The following is a 23,000-nucleotide window of genomic DNA, read 5'->3' on the forward strand; positions in this document are numbered from 1 at the left end:
AAGGGGCTTGTTATGATTAACAAAAGACAATCCTATCACTCAGGAGATAACGGTTTTAGGAACTCTGTGCTAGGAACCCGGGACAAGGTCAAATAATATCTGTTATATACCACAGTCCCTAGAAGGCAAAAGTGCCTGGGGCCACAAAAGTCAATGTGGTCCTGTCAGTTGAGTAGCCTTCCCAGCTGTCCATTTGTGAAATTATGGCAGCCTGGAGTACGGTGATGGTAGTAGAAACATAGTGAAATGGACAGGCTTGGGATATGTTTTAGAGGTAGAGTCAGCTGGATTGACCGATGGATTGGATATGAGAGGTTAATGAAACAGTGAAAACAAGGATGATTTCTACATTTTTGGCTTGAACAACTGGGTGGATGATAGTGCCATCCACTGAGAATACTGGGAAAGAAGGGTTGGGGGTAAAATCAAGGCCTTTTGCTATGGATCTGAGATGACCATGAGACATGAAGTAGAGATATTAAGTAGCCAGTTGGATTTGTGAATCTGGGTATTGGTGGAGGGGTCTGGGCTGGACAGAAATCTGAGAGTCATCAGTCTGTAGACTTAGCATCAAGGAGATCACCCGGGGAGAGTAAAGTAGAGAAGAGTATAAGGACTGAGCCCTGGAACACTGCAACATTTAAAGATTGAGCCAAAGAGCAAAAATTAGCAAAGGATTCTGAAAATGAGGCTCAGTGAGGGAACAAGAAAATCAGGAGAATAAGATATTGAGGGAAGTTCAGGGGGAAAAGTGTTTCAAAAGAAAGGAAGCTGTCAACTGTTTGCAATTCTGCTGAGAGGTCAATTTAGATAAGAATAGAGAATTGGCAGTTGGCTTTGGAAACCTGGGGATCATTAGTAATCTTGATAAGTGATCTTGATGAGGGAAGTCAAAGCTGGATCACAGTAGGCTGAGGAGTGAATGTGAAGTGAGGAAGTGGGAACACGCACTGTAGAAAGCTCTTGAAAAACCTTTCCGAGAATTTATGCAGTGAAGAGAGTCGAGAAATTGGGCAGTTCTGGAGGCGAATTTGGAGTCAAGGTTTGTTTCAGATGGGAGGAACTTCAGTATGTTTATATGCAGATAGAAATAATCTAATGGGGGTGGGGAGAGAATGTAATGATGTTGGAGGGAGGGGTAATTGTAGGAGTATAATCCTTAGGAACATGGGAGGGAAAAATAAACAGGTCCCTGGTGGAGGGACAGGCCTTCATAGGCACAGGGAAACTTCATTCATAGTAACCCTAATGTTACTATGCCTATAAGAGTAGTTTTGGTGGTGAGAAGACAAGGAGTTCGCATCTGATATCTTTTCCATCAGGTGTGAGACAAAGTTGAACAGCAAAAAGTGGTTTGGGAGGAGGCTTTTAGTAGAGAGGGAAGGGTGTGAAATAATTCTTTCATCACGAATACTTAAATGTCAATTTCGTGGAGCAAGCCCTTCCAGGATTAAGTACATCTCCTCCCAACCCCCTTTTCTCTCACTGGACCGTTTGCTCGTTTTTGGTAGTCATCACCATTTGTAACTATCTTTTTTGGTTCAGTTGTCTGTTTCCCACTTTAGAGAACTACAGGGAGGCAGGAACTTTGTTGTACTTAATTTCCCAATGTATATATAGCCCTTAGAAACAGGGCCGGTACATAGTCACTAAATAATTATTTGTTAAAACAAATAAGTTAATGAATAAACGTCTTCAGAATTTTGTCTTAGAGGCAACCTCTTTTAAGTACTAGCTTGGGCAAGTCACTTTTTCTCTCCGAGCTTTTATGTCTGAATACATACATATACCACGGGAATTGTAATCTCTTCCCTGCCTACCTCACCGCATCGTCATAATGAGGATCTGAGCAAATAAACCTCGAAGCTTTGCAGAAGGGTTCCGCAGGCCGCGGAGGGGCGGGGCTCAGGCCAGAAGCCCTCCCACTCCGGCCTTTCCCCGGAGGCGCCAGCCGGGCAAGGAGGAGGGGCGGTGAGCCTGGGGGGGGAGTAACTGTCAAACCTCCTCGCTTGGCGCCATTATTTAAATAGTACGTGCCCATCTCGCAGCTGTACGTGCCCGGGGCGGGGCTGCGAGCCCCCGGAGCGGGGCGGAAGCCGGGGGCGGGCCGGGGAGGTGGAGGGGCGAGAGGGGATGGGCCGAGGCGGGGCCAGGCTGGCTAGAGGGGCGGGTCTGACGGCGGTCCCCGGCGATGTTCACTGCGCTTGCGCTGACAGACGCAAGATGGCGGACAGTGCGGAACTAAAGGTAAAGCGCAGCTCGAATTCACTTCTAATATTCGGCCACGGAGACTGTGCCGCTGGTGCCAGGGGGGATGCGTCCGACCCTGGGGGGCCGCTCGGGCCTGACTCCAACGGGGCCTGGAGTTGTAGAGAGGAGCGGCGCGCCGGGCCCCAGCCGAGGGGGCCCGGCAGCGGCGGGCCGCGGGCCCCGGGTGCCTCGGGGGCGCTGACGGGTAGTCCCCAGCGTGTTATTGTTGTGGGCGCCTCTGGCGGGGGTGGCGGGGGAAGAGATCGGGAGTCGGGAGGTGGGGGCCGCGGCTGTCCCCGGGGCTCGGCTTCCTCACCTTCCAGGCAGCCTCCCCGCCCCCCGTGGGGAGAGGGGGCAGGGGCAGGGTGTTCATGTTGGGGGCATTGGGAAAGCTCCCCGCCGCCGCTTCCTCTTCCTCCTTTGCAGTCCCGGACTCCTGTCAGGCGCTCTCCTCAGACCCCCGGGAACTTGGCTCCTGCCGCCCCGCCCCTCCGGGGCTCTCTGCCGCCCCCGCCCCGGACTCGGTTCTCCCCGGCTGCCCGCCTGTCAGGAGGCGCCCAGGGTGCCCCGTTTGTGGGCAGCGCGATCCTGGGGCGATGGGGTGGGGATGTGGGGGAGAAGCTCCAGTAAAGTTTAGCGAACCCCGGGCTGGCTTTGGGGTTCGACTGAGGGGTGACGGGGGAGTCTGTCTGGGCGGGACGGTACTCTTTCTCTCTGATTCCGGGCAACCGGGGGGAGAAACCCCTTCGAAGGGTGTGTATTTGGAAGCAGTGGTAGGTGGTGGGAAGCATCTACTCTCCCTTTTTTTCCGTCTCTTCCTTTTGGCTGGTGTGGAGGGTGAGAGGAGCCTTCGGGGGTCTCGGCACACACCATGATGGCGATGCTATAGCTGATGGAGGTGAATGGTTAGTGTTTATATCCCCCCGTTGCCTTTTGTTTGTAGGGACATCTTGCTGGCCATGTTGATTTGAACGAAATTCTCCCCTCATCCTACTTCAACCCCCAATAAATAGCACGTTCCTTCCTTCCTCTCAACTGTACCAATTACTCTCGCCTCGCGAAATTGGATGAAAGGGTGCCCCCTTTTCCCCGCTTTTTCTCCCACCCCAATCTTTACCTGATGATGGCTTCTTTACCGAAGCAGATATGCCACTACACAAGCAGTTGGGGGAGGGGGGTGGAACCCTTATGATTGGATTGTGACAAATGGGGCTCCGCTTGAATAATTTTGGTTCAGTAGCAAGCAGTTTTTAACTAACGCGTGTTATTTCGAGGCTGTGAACGCGATATTCCCTTCTCTGTGGCTTCCTGTGTGTGAACCGAGTAGTTGGTTAAATCTTGACCCAGAGAACTGACATCTCTGTCAGAGTGGAGATTGGGATATAGTTGTAAATCTTTGGGGAGAGTCGTCTTTTTATAATTAATGAAAATTATTTAAAGCATTATCTCGGTTATAATGAAACGACAACTCCTAGAACAAGCAAACGCCAGGCTTCTGGAGAGTTTTTCAGTGGAAACCTTCGCTGAGAGATCGTTTTTCCCAATAATTTTTCAATGTTAACATTCCAAAATTTGTATATTTAGGCTCTGCCTTTGAGTGTCATTCTTTTTTAATTTACTTCTAATTGCAAATTAAGGGACAGCAGATTTAGAATGGATGGTTTCGTTTTTTCCCAGTTGCAAACTATTGACTGAAATGAAAAAGCCCCAGGAATTTGAATATTTGGAGGTAATTAACTCTTGAAGTAAAAAAGTGTGCAACGTTAAGATACATGTTTTCTGTAGTTTTAAAATGTAGTCACTATGTTGCTGTGATCTTTGCCTTCTGATATTTATTTTGCTAGGAATCCTTTTGAATGATAGCTAATCAGTTCTGTTTTATGTGGACTACAGACTAAAGCTGAAAAGCTTGTGCTGGCTATGTTGTCACTCTTGATGCTGTCCAAAGAAACTGGTATGGAAAGCACATGCTGGGAGATTTCCTCCTTTGTTCTTTCTCATTTTAAGAAAGTGCTTTTGGGGATAGATGAGATCCCTGGTGTGAGTCTCGTTAGGTAAAGTTTCTCTTCACAAAAATGAGCCTGCATCAGATGAACGCTAAACACTTGGGGGGAAACATTATTTTTCTAAAATTGGTCTCCTGTTTTGCTCTCTCCAAAAGCTACTTGAGTTTTTCCAAAGGAGTTTTTTTTCTAATATTATGTTCTGTTGTACAGTTTTTTTCTCCAGATTATAATAACTGCTCTTGACATTACTGATCTGTCATTGTGTGTGCCCAGTACTTTGAGGAGCTGTGATAAATTGCTTAGTTAGTAATAGCTGTGTTAAACATGTGTATATTTGATTGTGGTTACATTTGCTCTTTTTTTTTTTTTTTTTGAAGGGGAGGAGATGATCTTAGGAACGCCTACCATAGTTATTTAAGAATGTGTATAGTAATTTTCTGTGCAGTAAGCTTTGGAAGATAACTCCTTTTGAAATTATACTTTCTGAGTGGTATTTTGTTTGTTTGTTTTTTGTGGTTTTTGGAGGTAAGTAGCACTTATTCCTAATAAGGAATGAAAGGTCAGAGTAAGAATTAAGAAAAACTCAGATTTTTCAAAGTTTTAGGTGAAAACAAAAGTATTCCAATGGATTTCCAACTATGAGGCTTTGAGTAAATAGTGATTTTGTTATCTTAATTTACAACCCACATTTCATTTTGCTGTGGATTGTATTCATAATTTCTTTCCTCATGACCCATTTTAGTGAGTCCTTTTAAATCTATAACAGGTCTGCAAGATCAGATGGGAAAAATGGATAGATCTGTACCCCCTGTAGGAATTGTGCAAGCTGCAACACTTAAAGATATTGCCAATAAAAATTAGATTGTGAGTCATACATATCAAAAAGTTCTCTGTACTAATTTGTTTATGAAAGGTTTAATTTTTCATTAGGGGAATACCCATAAATGACATTTGTAAGAATGTAGAGAGTGAGCATTTTATTGTCTTTAGGAACTCAAAAGCAGGAGGGTGTGATGGCCAGATGATTTTGGAAGTTAATCTGACAGCTTCATGTAGCTCCTCTTAAAGTACTTTAAAAAAAATTACAAATGTTTTTTGCATTAAAAGTCAAATTGTGTTATATTGCCGTTTTTAACTCACCGGAGGAACAGTGGGAAGGAAGAAGTTCATTATCATTTTAGTGGAGTAAATAATGGAATTCAAGGGGAAGAGAAATCATACTTCAAAAACCATACCTTTAAAAGTAGTATCTGTATAAGCGTGTCAGTAAATTCTGTTGTCATATTCTGCCTCTCTGTTTTCAAGAACTAGCCACTTAATTTTGATCTTTGTGGTGTAATTTGTCTGCTTTTATTTCAGATAGAAGCAAGTAAATCTGACAATTTATTCATGGATTTGAATTGAATCTCCATAACTTGCTTTTTCTCAAGTGCCACATTTAGATGGCTTTTGTTTTAAGTCACCATTTTTATGAACAATATTTAAAAATTTGTAAAACACTTTAATATTTAAGTATTTCATATAATTGTTTTGAAATATCTCCTTTTCCTCCTCCGTTTTCTCCTGGATGATTGTATTGTCTTTCTCTTCAAAGAGTCCCTTGTAATCCCTGTTGATTGCAGTAGTGCTTAGGGGTGAGTCCATAGCTGATTAACCTTGGGTTTCTCCTGGTGAACTCCATCAACATGCTGCTCCAGGGTTCTTGCTGAGGCTTTTGAGTTCAGTGTAATTTGCACCCTTTCTTGCTTGTAACTAGGGATAAGAAAAGAAAATGTCTTAGAGTTGTAGTAGGGATGGGAAGAATTATCTAAGTTTCTGGAAAACTGCAGTGTTTATGATGAGACATAGCCTTTAAAAACAAACAAACCCCTGGTTCATTACTTAATAGAATTGATTCTGTGTTCTGAAGTATTCTGCTCTGGCATTAAGGACCTTTTTTTTTTAATGTTTGAATAATGTCTTATATGGTACTTTGCAGTTCATAATGTATCACATTATCTCATTTGATTTTTCCATCAGTTCTTTAAGGTAGGAAAGGCAGGTAATATCTCCCTTTTACCAATAAAGTAAGCCCAGAAAAGGTAAGTGACTAGCCCAAGGTCATACAAATAAAAGTGGCAGGGACTTGAGCGTAGGTCTTGTGATTTCAAAATCCTGTACTGTAGGCTGCATTAAAGGTGCCATGTCAGTCCTGGAGCCCTCTAGGGTGCCTCGCTCACAAAGAATTCTAGTTATGTTGTTGCTAATACTTTCCCTCTTGCTCTATGCCAGGGGTATTTTTGGATATTCCTTGGGCTTTTTGCAAGGAAGATTTTTGAGTTTGTTAGTTGGAATCATAGACATTAATTCTTGCAAATATCATTTTACTTGAGAAAGTTTCAGCGAATACTGAAAAGTAAGCACAAAAATAAACAGCACCTGTAATCCCAGCACTTAGAAATATCATGGTTAACATCTGGGTATCCATTTAGACTTTCTGTGAGTAAATGTGTATGTATATACATCACAAAAGAGAGATTGTACTACTCTTTATTTGTAATCTGCTATTTTCATGGCTATCTTTCCAGGTTAGTAAATATAGGTTTTATATGATCATTTGAAAGGTAACATTGTATTTTATTCAGCTAGTCCCCTATCGTTGGACAATCAGATTACTTCCACTGTTTTTTTGCTATTTTAAACAATGCCTTGACAAACAGCCTGATAGAAAAGTTTGCAATTAAAAAAAAATTATTTATTTATTTATTTATTTATGGCTGTATTGAGTCTTCATTGCTGCAAGTGGGCTTTCTCTAGTTGCGGCGAGCAGGGGCTACTCTTTGTTGTGGTGTGCGGGCTTCTCATTGCGGTGGCTTCTCTTGTTGCAGAGCACGGGCTCTGGGCTCACGGGGTTCAGTAGTTGTGCCTCGCGGCCTCTATAGCGCAGGCTCAGTAGTTGTGGTGCACGGGCTTAGTTGCTCCGCGGCATGGGGGATCTTCCGAGACCAGGGCTCGAACCTGAGTTCCCTGCATTGACAGGCGGATTCTTAACCACTGTGCCACCAGGGAATCCCCTGAAAATGTTTTATTCTAACTAAATATATTTATTCTACAGACCTTTTTTTTGTGTGTGCTTCAGGGAACAGTGCAAGTAGGATTTTGATTAGATGAAGTGTTGTGAGTGAAAAGTAATTTTTGATTTGTTCGTTGTTTATACCTTTATTATTTCTGTTCCTGTAAATCTGTCAGTAAACATAAATGCTCTGAATCAGAACATTTGATAAAGTATGAAATAGATTACAAAAATAGAAATAGATTATGAGAATTTTTGCTTTACCCATATTTTTAATCTCAAAGCAAAGTGTTGCCATAGTATAAGATTGGTAGGTGACATTGTTTCAGAGAGGCTGTTAGAGAAAGGAGGTTACATAGGCAATGAAAACATTTTTCTATCTTAAGAACCTTTATGGGTTAAATCAATTAATAAATGCATGTGTGAATTGAATTAATATTATTTGTGCAACATCTGAAAAAGTACTGCACTGTAGAAGGAACAGCTGATGAAATTAAGGGTATGAAATTGATCATACTCTAAATTTGATATGTTAAATTTGTTCCTCACCTAAATCTTTAGCATTTATATAACAAATTGTATCATTAGGACTTTTCAGAAATAGGTGATAGAGATATTTAAAAATACTTAGTTGTCCTTTACTATCAATTTCAGAAATAGTACTAATTGTTATGCATTTTTTTTTGCTATTCTTACTGCAAAATGTTTGAGTGCTACTTCCTCTTCCATGTTAAAAATTGTGGAACTCCCAATTGCTTTTGATTCCCTCTACTCTTGGTTTCGTGGTAGCACGTGAATAAAAACTCCCTAAGCCCCTACTCCCCTCAGAATTTTCTGGTAAACCTTCATTCTTAGCCATGAACTTCTAAAATTCGTCAAAATGAAGAAATCACCTTTTTTCCTTTTCTACTTCACATTAGATCAAGCAAACAAAACAAACATAAACCCTTTGAACATTAACTAGTAACTTTGAAATATCAATAACTTTCACAGGACTGTTAATATATGTTCCCGTTTTTAAAAGCTTCATCTCTTTCTTACCTTTCCTGCTATTCTTCTCTGCTTTCAATTTCCCCCCTTTGGTTGCCAGGTCCGTTTTCCCCAAACACTCCTTTCATCCTGTCACTCCAGTGGCTTTCCATTGAAAACAGGATAAAGTCTTAGCTCTCACTTTGGTATTCAAGATTTTCTATAGTCTGACTCCAGTACATTTCATGTGTCTGTTTTGTCTCCTCCACTGTATAGCAAAAGTTTTTAACTTAAAGCCAGAGCTGTTAGTTTGCTTTTCTGTTGTTGACTAGTGTTCTGCTTTGTACACCACTCCATTTTCCCTCATCCCTACCCTGTGGACGCAGTAGGTGCCTAAGATATATTCATTCGTGAAATGAATTACATTCAAGATTTGTTTCTGTTAGTGAGGGGGCAGATGCACATGTTTATATGACAAGTCTAAATTGTGAATGTTCGGCGATAGGGTCATATCTTCATACTTTTTTCGTGGCTGCTGCGTAGATGAACTTGAATAACATTAAATCCAGGTAATTTATGAAAGACTGTTTTAGGTTTACCTTTTACATTTCTCATTGTAATGTTATAGCAGTAAGTAGAATAAAATTTTAAAGTCCTTCATCTTCACCCCACCCACACCTTACCCCTTGCAACCTCTTTGGTACCTATTTCTATTTTTTGAGAAGGAGAGAGCATAAGTTTTATTGAGGTATAATTCGCATACCATGCATTTCATCCATTTAAGTGCACAATTAAATGGTATTTTAATATACTCACAAAGTTGTGTAACCATCACCGCAACCAGTTTCAGAATATTTGTCTTACCCATCCCCCCCGCCCCCCGCACGCCAAAGAAATCTTGCACTCTTCAGCTATCACCCCATTGCCACAACCCATTCCACCCTCAGGCAACCGCTATCTACTTTTTGTCCCTATAGATTTGCTTGTATTGAACATTTCGTATAAATGGAATCCTATAATATGTAGTCTTTTGTGTCTGACCTATTCATTTTTCTTTGGACATTTAATTATGTATGTCTGTATAACATTTGTAATTTATTGTATGTGTGTACGTCTAGATTCAGAACAAATTAGGGACATACATGGAACCCAGTAAGTAAATATTTATTAAATGAATGTACATGTATTACTATACATAATCATACTATATACAGTATCGTTTGACTTTTTTCACTTAACTGTATACTATATTGAAGCTCTTTCCATGACATGTCCCAAAACGAGATGGTCTCTTTCTTTTTTACAGTGCAGATATTTCATATGTATGTTTGTAGAGGTTTACCTCTTGAATTTATCAATGTATATGTCTAAAAGTTCTTAACTTGTTTTGATGGTTTACTATATATGTATATTTTAAATAGTTGCCACATTTAATGTAACTCCTATAATATTAATATTGGAGTTTCACTTAAAAATAGGAATGAAAACTGTAACAGGTAAGGGTTGTTTGGCTTGAGGAGAAATGAATGTAGGCTCTTTATGGGGTGCTGGCAGTACACAGCCAAAGCAATTCATTTTGTATTTGGGTTTCTGAATGTGAGCAAGCCTGTTTTTAGCTTCATGGCATAGTGCTTAAAATAGAATTTAAACATGCTATCTTGTGCATTATGGTGAATTTTAAGACTTTTTCTTGTAGCCATGTAGGTCTAATCTTAAGATCTGAAAGATTTCAGGGTAAATATTTTTCTCATGTATTAAAATCATCAGTTTGGTCTATGGGCTTCTGTGAGTTACCCAAGAAAGAGAACGTAGAGGCACTTAGGTCAGAGTCTAGCTTATAGTAGGTATTTGGTAATTATTTGTTATTTATTCAGGAAGTATCATATTCTGTTGTTCATTATATGTTTGAGTTCCGACTGTATGTGAAATGCCAGATTATCAGTTGGTTTGAGCATATCACCATATAAATGTGTGTATTTATTTAAACACTTGTTATAGTGGGATATGTACTAAAAATATTCATTTCTTAATCATCCAAGTAATGCACTGCCTATTACAGTGGTTCTCAAAGTGTGTTTCCCAGACCTCTGGTAGTTCTCCAGACTCTTTCTGGGGATCCTGTAGGTCAAAACTATTTTCTCAATAGAAGTAAGACATTATTTGCTATATTGACATTTGCAAAATCAGTGGTGGGTAAAATTACATGAATTAAGGCAGTACCACTAAACTGTACTAGTTTACGGCATCATGCACTTGGGATTAAGATGATGAAGCAATAAAACTTATTAATTTCATTATGTCTCAATTCTTGAATACATTTTAAAATATATTTTGTGTGATGAAAAGTCCTGTAAACCACTTTTACTGAACACCAAAGCTGATGATGGTTAATTCAAGAAAAAGAACTTGTGCAGTTGTTTGAGTTGGCATGCTGAACTAGCTACTTTTTTAATGGGATACCATTTTTATTTGAAAGAATGGCTGACAAAGTATGGTTATAAAGACATGGGTATTCGGCAGACATTTTCTCAAAACTAAACCAAGTAAGCCTGTCACAGCAAGACAAACTGACAATATTTGTTGCTAATGATAAAATTTCAGCTTTCAAGTGAAATAAAATTTTGGAAGACTTGTGTTTGCCGCTTTGAGCTTTACAGTTTCCCAATACTTGACTTTTTTTTTTGGATAAGATCAGTGGTGGTGGGTTTTTTTTTTTAATTTTATTTATTTTTTGGCTGTATTGAGTCTTCGTTGCTGCACACAGGCTTTCTCTAGTTGCAGTGAGCAGGGGCTACTCTTCGTTGCGGTGCGCAGGCTTCTCATTGCAGTGGATTCTCTTGCTGTGGAGCATGGGCTCTATGTGTGTGGGCTTCAGTAGTTGCGGCTCACGGGCTCTAGAGTGCAGGCTCAGTAGTTGTGGCACGTGGGCTTAGTTGCTCCGCGACATGTGGGATCTTCCTGGACCAAGGATCAAACCCGTGTCCCCTGCACTGGGAGGCGGATTCCTAACCACTGTGCCACCAGGGAAGTCTCCAGGGTGGTATTAATGAATGTTGTATATTGAAGTTGTAAAGTGAAAGGGTCAACATTTGGAAGAACTGCATAACTCACTGAACCAATACTTTCTAAATAATCAATGCATAGTATTGCAAAATAGTAAAAAGATCCATTGGAAATGTAAGACAAACCAACGGACTTGAGTATATCAGAGTAGGAAATGTTCATTGATATGGTTTCAGATTCCATATTGGAACAGCCTTTAAGAAACTGCCACTTGTTGAGTTTTGGTAAAGGACCAAAGAATATCCACAGTTATCTGAGAAAGCTATTGAAATACGCCATCTTTTTCCACTACATATCTGCATGATGCTGAATTTTCTTCATGTACTTCAATCAAAACAACCTAATGCAGATTGAATGTGAAAGTGGATATGAAAATGAGGCTGTCTTTTTTAAACCAGACATTAAAGAGATGTGCAAAAATGTAAAATAATGACTATTTTTACAATTTTTTTTGTCTTGGAATAGTCTTTTTAATTTAATATTTTGATATATGTTAAGTAATTTATTATTTTTTAAATGACAAATCTTTAAAATTTTTGTTTTCTTTTTTCTTTAAAAGTTTTTAATTATAGTAATATATACAAAACTTAAAATTTAGCATCTTATCCACTTTTATTTTATTTTTAAAAATTTATTTATTTTTGGCTGTGTTGGGTCCTCGTTGCTTCACGGGCTTTCTCTCTGGTTGCGGCGAGCAGGGGCTACTCTTTGTTGTGGTGTGCAGGCTTCTCATTGCGGTGGCTTCTCTTGTTGTGGAGCATGGGCTCTAGGCGTGCAGGCTTCAGTAGTTGTGGCACGCAGGCTCAGGAGTTGTGGCTCGCGGTCTCTAGAGTGCAGGCTCAGTAGTTGTGGTGCACGGGCTTAGTTGCTCTGCGGCACGTGGGATCTTCCCAGACCAGGGCTCAAACCCATTTCCCCTGCATTGACAGACAGATTCTTAACCACTGTGCCACCAGGGAAGTCCCTGTATTTAGTTATAGAGTATTAGGGTGATCATATATAATTTATCAACCAAAGTGGGACACTTTTAAGAGTGGAAGGGGATGCTTTTAATAATGTTGCTAGAACAACAGATGTAAAATGGAAAACTTGAAGATCTTGTAATTTTTTCTAAAATACTTTTTTTGTGAAGTGCTAAGAAATGAGATGACAGTGATTTAAAAATGATAATAATAAAGAAGAGTTTTGTGGCTAAGTAAATTTGCAAAATGTTGGATGCAAAGTTAACATACTTCTTCTGCTGGACTTCTTAGGACCTTTAGTGTGAATGTTATTTGAGAAGGGAGGGCAGGATGGGGAATTATAGACTCTTGAATTTCCTGGACCGTTTTTTTTTTGGGGGGGGGGGTCCTTATTTGAATTTGTTACAATATTGCTTTTGGTTGTTTGTTTTGGTTTTTTGTCCCCAAGGAATGTGAGATCTTAGCTCCCTGACCAGAAATCAAACCCTCACCCTGTGCATTGGAAGGCAAAGTCTTAACCACAGGACCACCAGGGAACTCCCTCCTGGACCGGTTTTGCCCCAGCACCCTATTTACTCTGAATATCTATTAACCGTATGAATGTAGTTTGGAAAATGGTGACTTGGAGTATCCTGTCATTTAAATTGGAGCTTTTAAATGTGAAGCTCAATCAGATTACTTCTCAGTTTTAAGTTTTATTTGGGATTTTGTTTTGTCATATCTGGGCAGCTAACTTTATTACAATGAGTAAAATTTGAAGTTTAAAAAATATAACCTCATAAGGTAGTCATTATATTCCGCTGACATACTATATATAGAAAACCCTGAAAACTCCACACAAAAACTACTAGAACTGAAAAATGAATTCAGCAAGGTAGCAGGATATAAGATTAACATACAGAAATCAGTTGCATTTCTTTAACAATGAAATATCAGAAAAGGAATGTAAAAAAACAATACCTTTTTAAAAATTGTATTTTTTAAAAAATATTTATTTGATTGGAGTATAGTTGATTAACAACCTTGTGTTTCAGGTGTACAGCAGAGTGATTCAGATATACATATACATGAATCTATTCTTTTTCAAATTATTTTCCCATTTAGGTTATTACAGAATATTGAGCAGAGTTCCCTGTGCTATACAGTAGGTCCTTGTTCATTATCTATTTTAAATATAGCAGCGTGTACACGTCAATCCCAAACTACCAGTCTATCCCTCCCCCTCCAACCCTCCCACTGCTAACCATAAGTTTGTTCTCTAAGTCTATGAGTCTGTTTCTGTTTTATAAATACGTTTATTTGTATCTTTTTTTAAGATTCCCCATATAAGTGATATCATACATGTCTTTCTCTGTTTGACTTACTTAGTATGATAATCTCCAGGTCCATCCATGTTGCTGCAGATGGCATTATTTCATCCTTTTTAATGGCCGAGTAATATTCCACTGTATATATGTACCACATCTTCTTTTTTTTTTTTTTTTTGCGGTACGCGGGCCTCTCACTGTTGTGGCCTCTCCCGTTGCGGAGCACAGGCTCCGGACGCGCAGGCTCAGCGGCCATGGCTCACGGGCCCAGCCGCTCCGCGGCATGTGGGATCCTCCCGGACCGGGGCACGAACCCGTGTCCCCTGCATCGGCAGGCGGACTCTCAACCACTGCGCCACCAGGGAAGCCCCCACATCTTCTTTATCCATTCATTTGTCAATGGACATTTGGGTTGTTTCCACATCTTGGCTATTGTAAGTAGTGCTGCAATGAACATTAGGGTTCATGTATCCTTTTGAACCACGTTTTTCTCTGACTATATGCCCAGGGAGTGGGATTGCTGGATCATATGGTAGCTCTATTTTTAGTTTCCTATGTAACCTCCATGCTGTTCTCCATAGTGGCTGAACCAATTTACATTCCCACCTATAGTGTAGGAGGGTTCCCTTTTCTCTACACTCTTGCCAGCACTTGTGGTTTATAGACTTTTTGATGATGGCCATTCTGACTTGTGTGAGGTGATATCTCATTGTAGTTTTGATTTGCATCTCTAATACTAAGCTATATTGAGCATCTTTTCCCGTGCCTCTTGGTCATCTGTATGTCTTCTTTGGAGAAATGTCTATATAAGTTTTCTGCCCATTTTTTGAATGGGTTGTTTAAAAAAACAATACCTTTTAAAATCACACCAAAAAAAAAAAAAAACAACTTAGGAATATACCTGACCAAGGAGGTGAAAGACTTATATGATGAGAACTATAGAACATTAATAAAGGAAATTGAAGATGAGTCAAAGAAATGGAAAGATATTCCATGCTCTTGGACTGGAAGAATTAATATTGTTAAAATGGCCATACTACCCAAAGCAATACACCAGTTGAATGTGATCCCTATCAAATTACCAATGGTATTTTTCATAGAGGTAGAACAAATAATTCTAAAATTTGTATGGAACCATAAAAGACCCAGAATTGCAAAAGCAATCCTGAGGAAAAAGAATAAAGCAGGAGGCATAATCATCCCAGACTTCAGACAATACTACAAAGCTACAGTAATCAAAACAGTGTGGTATTGGCACAAAAACAGACATGGATCAATGGAACAGAATAGAGAGCCCAGAAATAAACCCACACACTTACAGTCAATTAATCTTCAACAAAGGAGACGAGTATAAAATGAGAAGAAGACAGTCTCTTCAGCAAGTGATTCTGGGAAAGTTGGGCAGCTGCATATAAATCAGTGAAGTTAGAACACACCCTCACACCATGCACAAAAATAACATGGCTTAAAGACTTGAATATAAGACAAAACGCTATACACATGAAAAGCTGCTCAACATCACTAATTATTAGAGAAATGAAAATCAAAACTGCAATGAGGTATCACCTCACACCAGTCAGAATGGGCATCGTCAGAAAATCTACAAACAACAAATGCTGGAGAGAGTGTGGAGAAAGGGTAACCCTCTTGCACTGTTGGTGGGAATATAAATTGATACAGCCACTATGGAGAACAGTGTGGAGGTTCCTTAAAAAACTAAAACTAGATTTACCATATGACCCAGCAATCCCACTACTGGGCATATACCCAGAGAAAACCATAATTCAAAAAGACACATGCACCCCAATGTTCATTGCAGCACTATTTACAATAGCTAGGTCATGGAAGCAACCTAAATGCCCATTGACAGATGAATGGATAAAGAAGATGTGGTACATATATACAATGGAATATTACTCAGCCATAAAGAGGAATGAAAGGAACGAAATTGGGTCGTTGGTAGAGATGTGGATGGATCTAGAGGCTGTCATATGGAGTGAAGTAAGTCAAAAAGAGAAAAACAAATATTGTATATTAATGTGTATATGTGGAACCTAGAAAAATGGTACAGATGAACTAGTTTGCAGGGCAGAAATAGAGACATAGATGTAGAGAACAAACGTATGGACACCAAGGGGGGAAAGTGGTGGGGGGTGTAGTGGTCGTGTAATATGTATAAAATAGATAACTAATAAGAACCTGCTATATAAAAAATAAAGTAGAATTCAAAAATTCAAAAAAAAAAAAGACAAAACGCTATACAACTCCTAGAAGAGATCATAGAGGAGATCAGAGGCAAAACATTTTGTGACATAAATTGTACCAGTGTGTCCTTAGGTCAGTCTCCCAAGGCAATAGAAATAAAAACAAAAATAAACAAATGGGACCTAATCAAACTTAAAGCTTTTGCACAGCAAAGGAAACCATAAACAAAACGAAAAGACAACCTATGGAATGGGAGAAAATATTTGCAAATGATGTGACCAACAGGGTTTAATTTCCAAAATATACAAACAGCTCATACAACTCAACAACAACAACCCAATCAAAAAATGGGCAGAAGACTTAAATAGACACTTCTCAAAAGAAGACATACAGATGGTCAATAGGCACCTTAAAAAGATGCTCAACATTGCTAATTATTAGAGAAATGCAAGTCAGAACTACAGTGAGGTACCACCTCACACTGGTCAGAATGGCCATCATTAAACAGTCTGCAAATAACAAATGCTGGAGAGGGTGTGGAGAAAAGGGAACCCTCCTACACTGTTGGGGGTAATGTAAGTTGGTGCAGCCACTATGGAGAACAGTATGGAGGTCCTCAAAAAACTAAAAATAGAGTTGCCATATGATCCAGCAATCCCACACTGGGTGTATTTCTGGACAAAATTATAATTCAAAAAGATACATGCACCCCTATGTTCATAATGGCCAAGACATGGAAACAACCTAAATGTCCACAAACAGATGAATGGATAAAGATGTGGTACATACATACAATGGAATATTACTCAGCCATAAAAAATGAAATAATGCCATTTGTAGCAACATGGATGGACCTAGAGATTATCATACTAAGTGAAGTAAGTCAGAAAGAGAAAGACATACTATATGATGTATATTCCACTTATATGTGGAATCTAAAATGTGACAGAAATGAACCTATCTACAAAGCAGAAGCAGACTCACAGACATAGAGAACAGACTTGTGGTTGCCAACGGGGAAGGAGAGGTGGGAGAGGGATGGACTGGGAGTTTGGGGTTGGTAGATGCAAACTATTACATATAGAATGGATGGACAACAAGGTCCTACTGTGTAGCACAGGGAACTATATTCAATATCCTGTAATAAACCATAATGGAAAATAATTTTTTTAAATAAAATAAAATTAAAAACAGAACATTTGTGGGAATTCCCTGGAGGTCCAGTGGTTAGGACTCAGCGCTTTCACTGCAAGGGCCTGGGTTCAGTCCCTGGTCGGGGAACTAAGGTCCTGCAAGTCTTGTAGTGTGGCCAAAAAAAAAGGGCCTCCCTGGTGGCGCAGTGGTTGAGAGTCCACCTGCCGATGCAGGGGACACGGGTTCGTGCCCCGGTCTGGGAAGATCCCACATGCCACGGAGCGACTGGGCCCGTGAGCCATGGCCGCTGAGCCTGCATGTCCGGAGCCTGTGCTCCGCAACGGGAGAGGCCACAACAGTGAGAGGCCCACGTACCGCAAAAAAAAAAAAAAAAAAAAAAATTGTATATATCTTTTTCTAAGCTTATTTTTCTCTGAAAGCCCTAAATCAAGACTAGCATATGATAACCTTAATTGTTTTTTTTGTGCACCCTGGATAGTGTTTATTGAATAATTACCTTAAGATTGGAGAATCTTGAGGAATAATAATCATCTGAATTCTAAGTAGTTGAACAATCTTATTTGTAACCTTTAACTTTGTTATATGGAGGGGAATTTCTTATCATGTGCCACTGGGCTCTATAGTCTTGACCCTGTTATATCCCAAGTTTTAAGGATGACCTATATGAATATTTAAGAAGCAAAACTCTCAGATTTTTTTGGTGTCAGAAAACTGGGAAGAATGTTAGATGACAAAATCAAGAGGAATTAATTCATCATCATCATCATCTCCTGTGCACTTACTAGATGTCATCTACCATACTTAGCATAGGTGATATGGAGAAAAGTGTCCTTGAAAGGCTCAAAGTCTAGGGCAGGACATAGACTAGAAAATCAGCTGTTTACAACACTGTGATAAATGCTACAGTAGAGAGTGCAGGGTGCAGTTCTTCAGGGTTTTGAAAGGTTGGAATAATGAACCTGGAAAAAACAAAGTTTAACAGCACTGTATATAAAGTTCTATTTTTAAATTTTAAAAATTGTATTAGAGGATGAGGAGGTTTAACCTAGTAGCATTTCATGTGAAAACAATTGAATAAAGGTTTTAGTTAACCTCAAGCTTAATGTGAGCGACAATATGATGTGGACGTGACTCCCTGTCCCTGCTGAAAGAAAAACATAACGTACAACGTCCTTCCACTTGCCTAAATAAAACAGGCCCGTCTAAAATGCCTTATTAGGTTGCACTGGTAGAAATAGCTCTGTTCATAATAAGAGAGATAGTACTAAGAGTAGTCAAACTATTATCTGGATTATTTCATTCACTCTGAGTACGATGGCCAGGGTGGGAAGGGGTCTATACCAAAAGGATGAAATTTTAGAACCATTGGGTAGAAGTTTAAGGAAAATTTCAATTCATAGAGCTTTTCAGTAATGTAGGCTGTTTTAAGATTAGATTGTGAACTCATGTAAGTGTTTCAGCAGAGGCTGGGAGGCCATCAATTAAGGAGGTTACAGTAGAACTTCGTATATTAGATGGAGAGTTGGACAAGATGATTGCTAAAGTTCGGTTTTAAACTAACAACATTGTAAGTCAAGTATACTTCAAGAAAAATAAATAAAAAAAATAAAGTCCTATTTTATGTTGTGATCCTGTGATTCTACAATTTTTTAAAACATCATTTCAGGGCTTCCCTGGTGGTGCAGTGGTTGGAAATCTCCCTGCCAGTGCAGGGGACACGGGTTCGATCCCTGGTCTGGGAGGATCCCACATGCCGTGGAGCAACTAAGCCCATGCGCCACAACTACTGAGCCCGTGCGCTTAGAGCCCGTGCTGCGCAACGAGAGGCCGCCATGGTGAGAGGCCCGCACACCGCAATGAAGAGTAGCCCCCGCTCTCCGCAACTAGAGAAAAAAACAAAACCCTGTGTGCAGCAATGAAGACCCAACGCAGCCAAAAATAAAAAATTTAAAGAACAAAAATTAAAAAAAAGAAAAACATCATTTCATGGACTTTTTTGGTGTTCTGGTGGTTAAGACTCCGTGCTTCCACTGTAGAGGGTCTGGGTTCGATCCCTGGTCAGGGGAGTTCCGTATGGCACGTGGTGCAGCAAAAAAAAAAAAAAAAAAAAAAAAAAAAACTCATTTCAAATTCCCTAATAATGTCTGTAATTGTTAGTACTCGGCAGCATTGTGTGGACTTTGGCATCTGACTTTTGAGTCTGAGCTCTGCTATTTACTAGCTCTAACTTTGATTGAATAGGTTACACCTGTTACTCTGAAATAGTTCTCTTGATACTTTCCCTCTAAGGTTTTTACTTGGGACCCAGATTGAAGGCTGTGATTTAAAGATTTTGTAGAGTTACAGAATGCATTTTTTCTCACTTTTTGTTCTGTTAATATTTATCTATTCTTCCTTTTACACTTCTTAACTTTCTCTCAGATAAAGTATAATGTATCTTTCATTGCATCTTGTCTGAGACTTAAATTAGATGATATCTCCTGTTGTAAATGCAACATGTTGTTTGGTTTTGGCTGGAGGAGTTTGTGAAAAAATATTCATTCTTTTATAATTTGATAGACTTCAAATTTCTTAAAGCTTTATTTATTTTATTTTATTTTTTAATAAATTTATTTATATATTTAAAAAATTTTCACTATGTTGGGTCTTCGTTGCTGCGCGCAGGCTTTCTGTAGTTGCGGCGAGTGGGGGCTACACTTCGTTGTGCGTGGGCTTCTCATTGCGGTGGCTTCTCTTGTTGAGGAGCACGGGCTCTAGGTGCGTGGGCTTCAGTAGTTGTGGCTCGTGGGCTCTAGAGCGCAGGCTCAGTAGTTGTGGTACACGGACTTAGTTGCTCCACGGCATGTGGGATCTTCCTGGACCAGGGCTCGAACCCATGTGCCCTGCACTGGCAGGCGGATTCTTAACCGCTGTGCCAGCAGGGAAGTCCATAAAGCTTTACTATTTTAAAATTTTAGATTTTATTTGAAAAGTGAACGATTGTTCTCATGATCATGTATAGCACTGCTTTTTAAAAGGCACCTCATCTAGATTATTGAATGTTCTTGCAGATTTTCTTTGCAGTATTTCTTGGTCCTGTCTCCTCTATTTCCACTGTCACAGTTTCTTCTTCATGTAGATAAATAATTCTTGCTTGTTGCCATCTCTTTTAGCTAGAAGTCTTATTTCTTAGTCTTGTTTCATCCATCCTATAGGTGGCTACTTGAATAACCTTAAACTATTTTTATAACGTTTACTGTCCCCAAATAAGCATTTATTCTGCTGCTTGTTCACTCTGTAGAGTCTAATTTCTCTCACTGTCATTTAGTGCCCCCATCCCGGTGTAACACATACTCTGTCCTGGCTAAGATTTGTGATAAGACACTTGTATTGGTTAGTGGTTATAAATTTGAGCTCTGGAGTCAGGTCAGGTTTGAGCCCTGTCTCCATCACTTATTTACTTATTTACTGTTTAGCATCAGTTCTCTTATCCATACGATGGGAATAATATTGGTCTGTCTCTTGGGTCCATGTGAGGGTTAAGTAAGATACTCATGCTACTATAATTAATACGTAATTGGCATATTATAAGCATTTAATACATATTAGGTTTATCATTATTTTTACTGTATCAACTCATGTATGACACACATATATATATATTTTAAAATAAATTTATTTTTTTGGCTGTGTTGGGTTTTCATTTCTGTGAGAGGGCTTTCTCTAGTTGCGGTGAGCGGGTGCCACTCTTCATCGCGGTGCATGGTCCTCTCACTGTCGCAGCCTCTCTTGTTGCAGAGCGCAGGCTCAGTAGCTGTGGCTCACGGGCCCAGTTGCTGCGCAGCATGTGGGATCTTCTCAGACCAGGGCTCGAACCCGTGTCCCCTGCATTGGCAGGCAGATTCTCAACCACTGCCCCACCAGGGAAGCCCGACACTTATATTTTTGATTGAGCACATTGCTCATTGAGAGATTTCACTGACCATACAGATTGTTTATATTTCCTTAACCTGTGGAAGAGTAGAACGAAAAGAAAGATTTCACTTAATAGTTACAGCATTACAGAATTTTGAAACTGAGGAATCTTTGAGAAGCTCTAGTCAATCTGTCATTTTTTAAAGAGAGAAAATAGACCCTGGAAGATTGTGATTCAGTAAATTAGTGGCCGAGTTAGTATTAGAATCCAAATTCTATATATACTAGTACTATATTATGTTGTATTTGTACCTAGCACATTTGAGAATTGAATTAATATGATTATGAGTCTCTGTCTCTGAAGAATAGCTTATCTCTATGTGTTCATTGTTTGTTCCTATATTCCCTTTCTACAACTCATTTACAGCTCATTCATGGATCCAAAAAGCATTTATTGAACATCTGTGTGCAGAGCAGCTTTTTACTTAAAGTTATATTTGTCCTACCTCTGCATAAGGAGTTTGGCAATGTGTTAGAATTTTAAACTCTTTTTAAACTCTTTTTAAATTAAGCTAAACTTTTTTTATTGTAAAAAATATTTAATCTAAATTTTAAACTGTTTTGATTTGGGTTTGTTATTTTTAGTATTCAAGTTATCATCTAGAAGGAGCTTTTGAAGGACATATCCATGGGTTTCATGAAATGTGGTAGTACATAAATGGGGATAATATTTAAACTATCTATCAAAAATCAAAGCCATGGTATGCCATTTCAACAGAGTGTTAGGTTTATACTTTGCTTGAAGGAGAATGGAATCTTCATGTTTTGTCATTATGTGGGAGCTAAATGCATCCCATGTGATGGAAGGTACCAGAAGGGGAGAAAGATAATCAGCTAGAGGAGTAGGCACTACACGTCATTTTTCAGTCATCTTATATTGAGAAATAAATAACAGATGAAAAATCAGGTGGAACAAGATTATGGAGAAGTGTGTAACCAGCGTGACTTGCTGCTTTAGTAGAAACTGTCTAACTAGGTTTTCTGGTTGGACTGGACATTGTTGACAAATTGCTAATCTAACAGCTGTTTATTAACTATTTCAAGTGGAGAGGATTAGAAATGATCCTAAAGTCAGTTCCATTGAATGAAGAATCTGACTTTGAAAATAATGAATAAAATATTTTTATAATACTGTACAGTCTTTATGCAGTTAGAGTATTTTTGATGATTGCTTTTGTGGGTAGAAAGTAAAAGTATAAATGAAATATTATGACATTGTTAAATGCCTATTTTGACTGTCTTTAGAATTCATTTTCGTTTACAGTTGTTTACAAATTGATACCAGATAAAGATTCATAATATAGAGTCTGCTTTATGATTCATCCTCTAAAATACTGCAGTGGGATGTGTGAACGAGAGTAATTAGGTGGTTCAACAGGAAGTACCTAATTCTTATTCACAATTTAGGTATGACCTTTAATAACGTAGTGTCATAGCTAATGAGACAGTAACATTGGCACTTTTTTTTTTTTTTTGCGGTACGCGGGCCTCTCACCGCTGTGGCCTGCCCTGTTGCGGAGCACAGGCTCCGGACACGCAGGCTCAGCGGCCATGGCTTACGGGCCCAGCTGCTCCACGGCATGTGGGATCTTCCCGGACCGGGGCACGAACCCGTGTCCCCTGCATCAGCAGGCAGACTCTCAACCACTGCGCCACCAGGGAAGCCCTGGCACTTTTTATTTAATCTCAAAAAGCTCTCTGTCTACAATACTTGTTGACATTGCTTGACTATTGTATTTCTTTTTCTCAGAATATGGTCCCTGCCTCTGTAGTTGGAATGGTGTTCTTATACAGGCACACACACATAACTGTGCGTGTGTGTGTGTGTGTGTGTGTGTGTAAAATGTTACATATCTGAGAAGGAGATTAAGTTGAAATGTGTTCTGATAGAATGGTGAGGACCTTCCCCTCCTCCCTCCCCATTCCCCTACTCTGCCCTGAGAACACTGGAAGCCAACCTTATACGGCCAAAGCAAGAGGTTGGAGGATTCCTCTGTGTCAAAAGTGATCAGATAAAAGGAAAAAATGGAATCCTCATGATAGCCAAGTTCCTGCCTTATCATCCTAGAGTGCAGTA

At 39.6% G+C, this 23,000-nt stretch overlaps 1 protein-coding gene across 1 annotated transcript in view; it reads left to right on the forward strand.

Moving 5' to 3' along the window:
• The first annotated feature begins 2,179 nt into the window (after positions 1-2,179).
• Positions 2,180-23,000, forward strand: part of PIAS1 (protein inhibitor of activated STAT 1) — a 122,146-nt gene continuing 101,325 nt past the window's right edge. Inside the window, exon 1 of the mRNA XM_081227775.1 lies at positions 2,180-2,247. Within this exon, the coding sequence (XP_081083901.1) occupies positions 2,224-2,247 (24 nt within the window). The 5' untranslated portion in view covers positions 2,180-2,223. The remainder of the gene's footprint in view (positions 2,248-23,000) is intronic.

The sequence above is a fragment of the Mesoplodon bidens genome (assembly GCF_964165515.1).
Source record: "Mesoplodon bidens genome assembly, chromosome: 3".
Lineage (NCBI taxonomy): Eukaryota > Metazoa > Chordata > Mammalia > Artiodactyla > Ziphiidae > Mesoplodon > Mesoplodon bidens.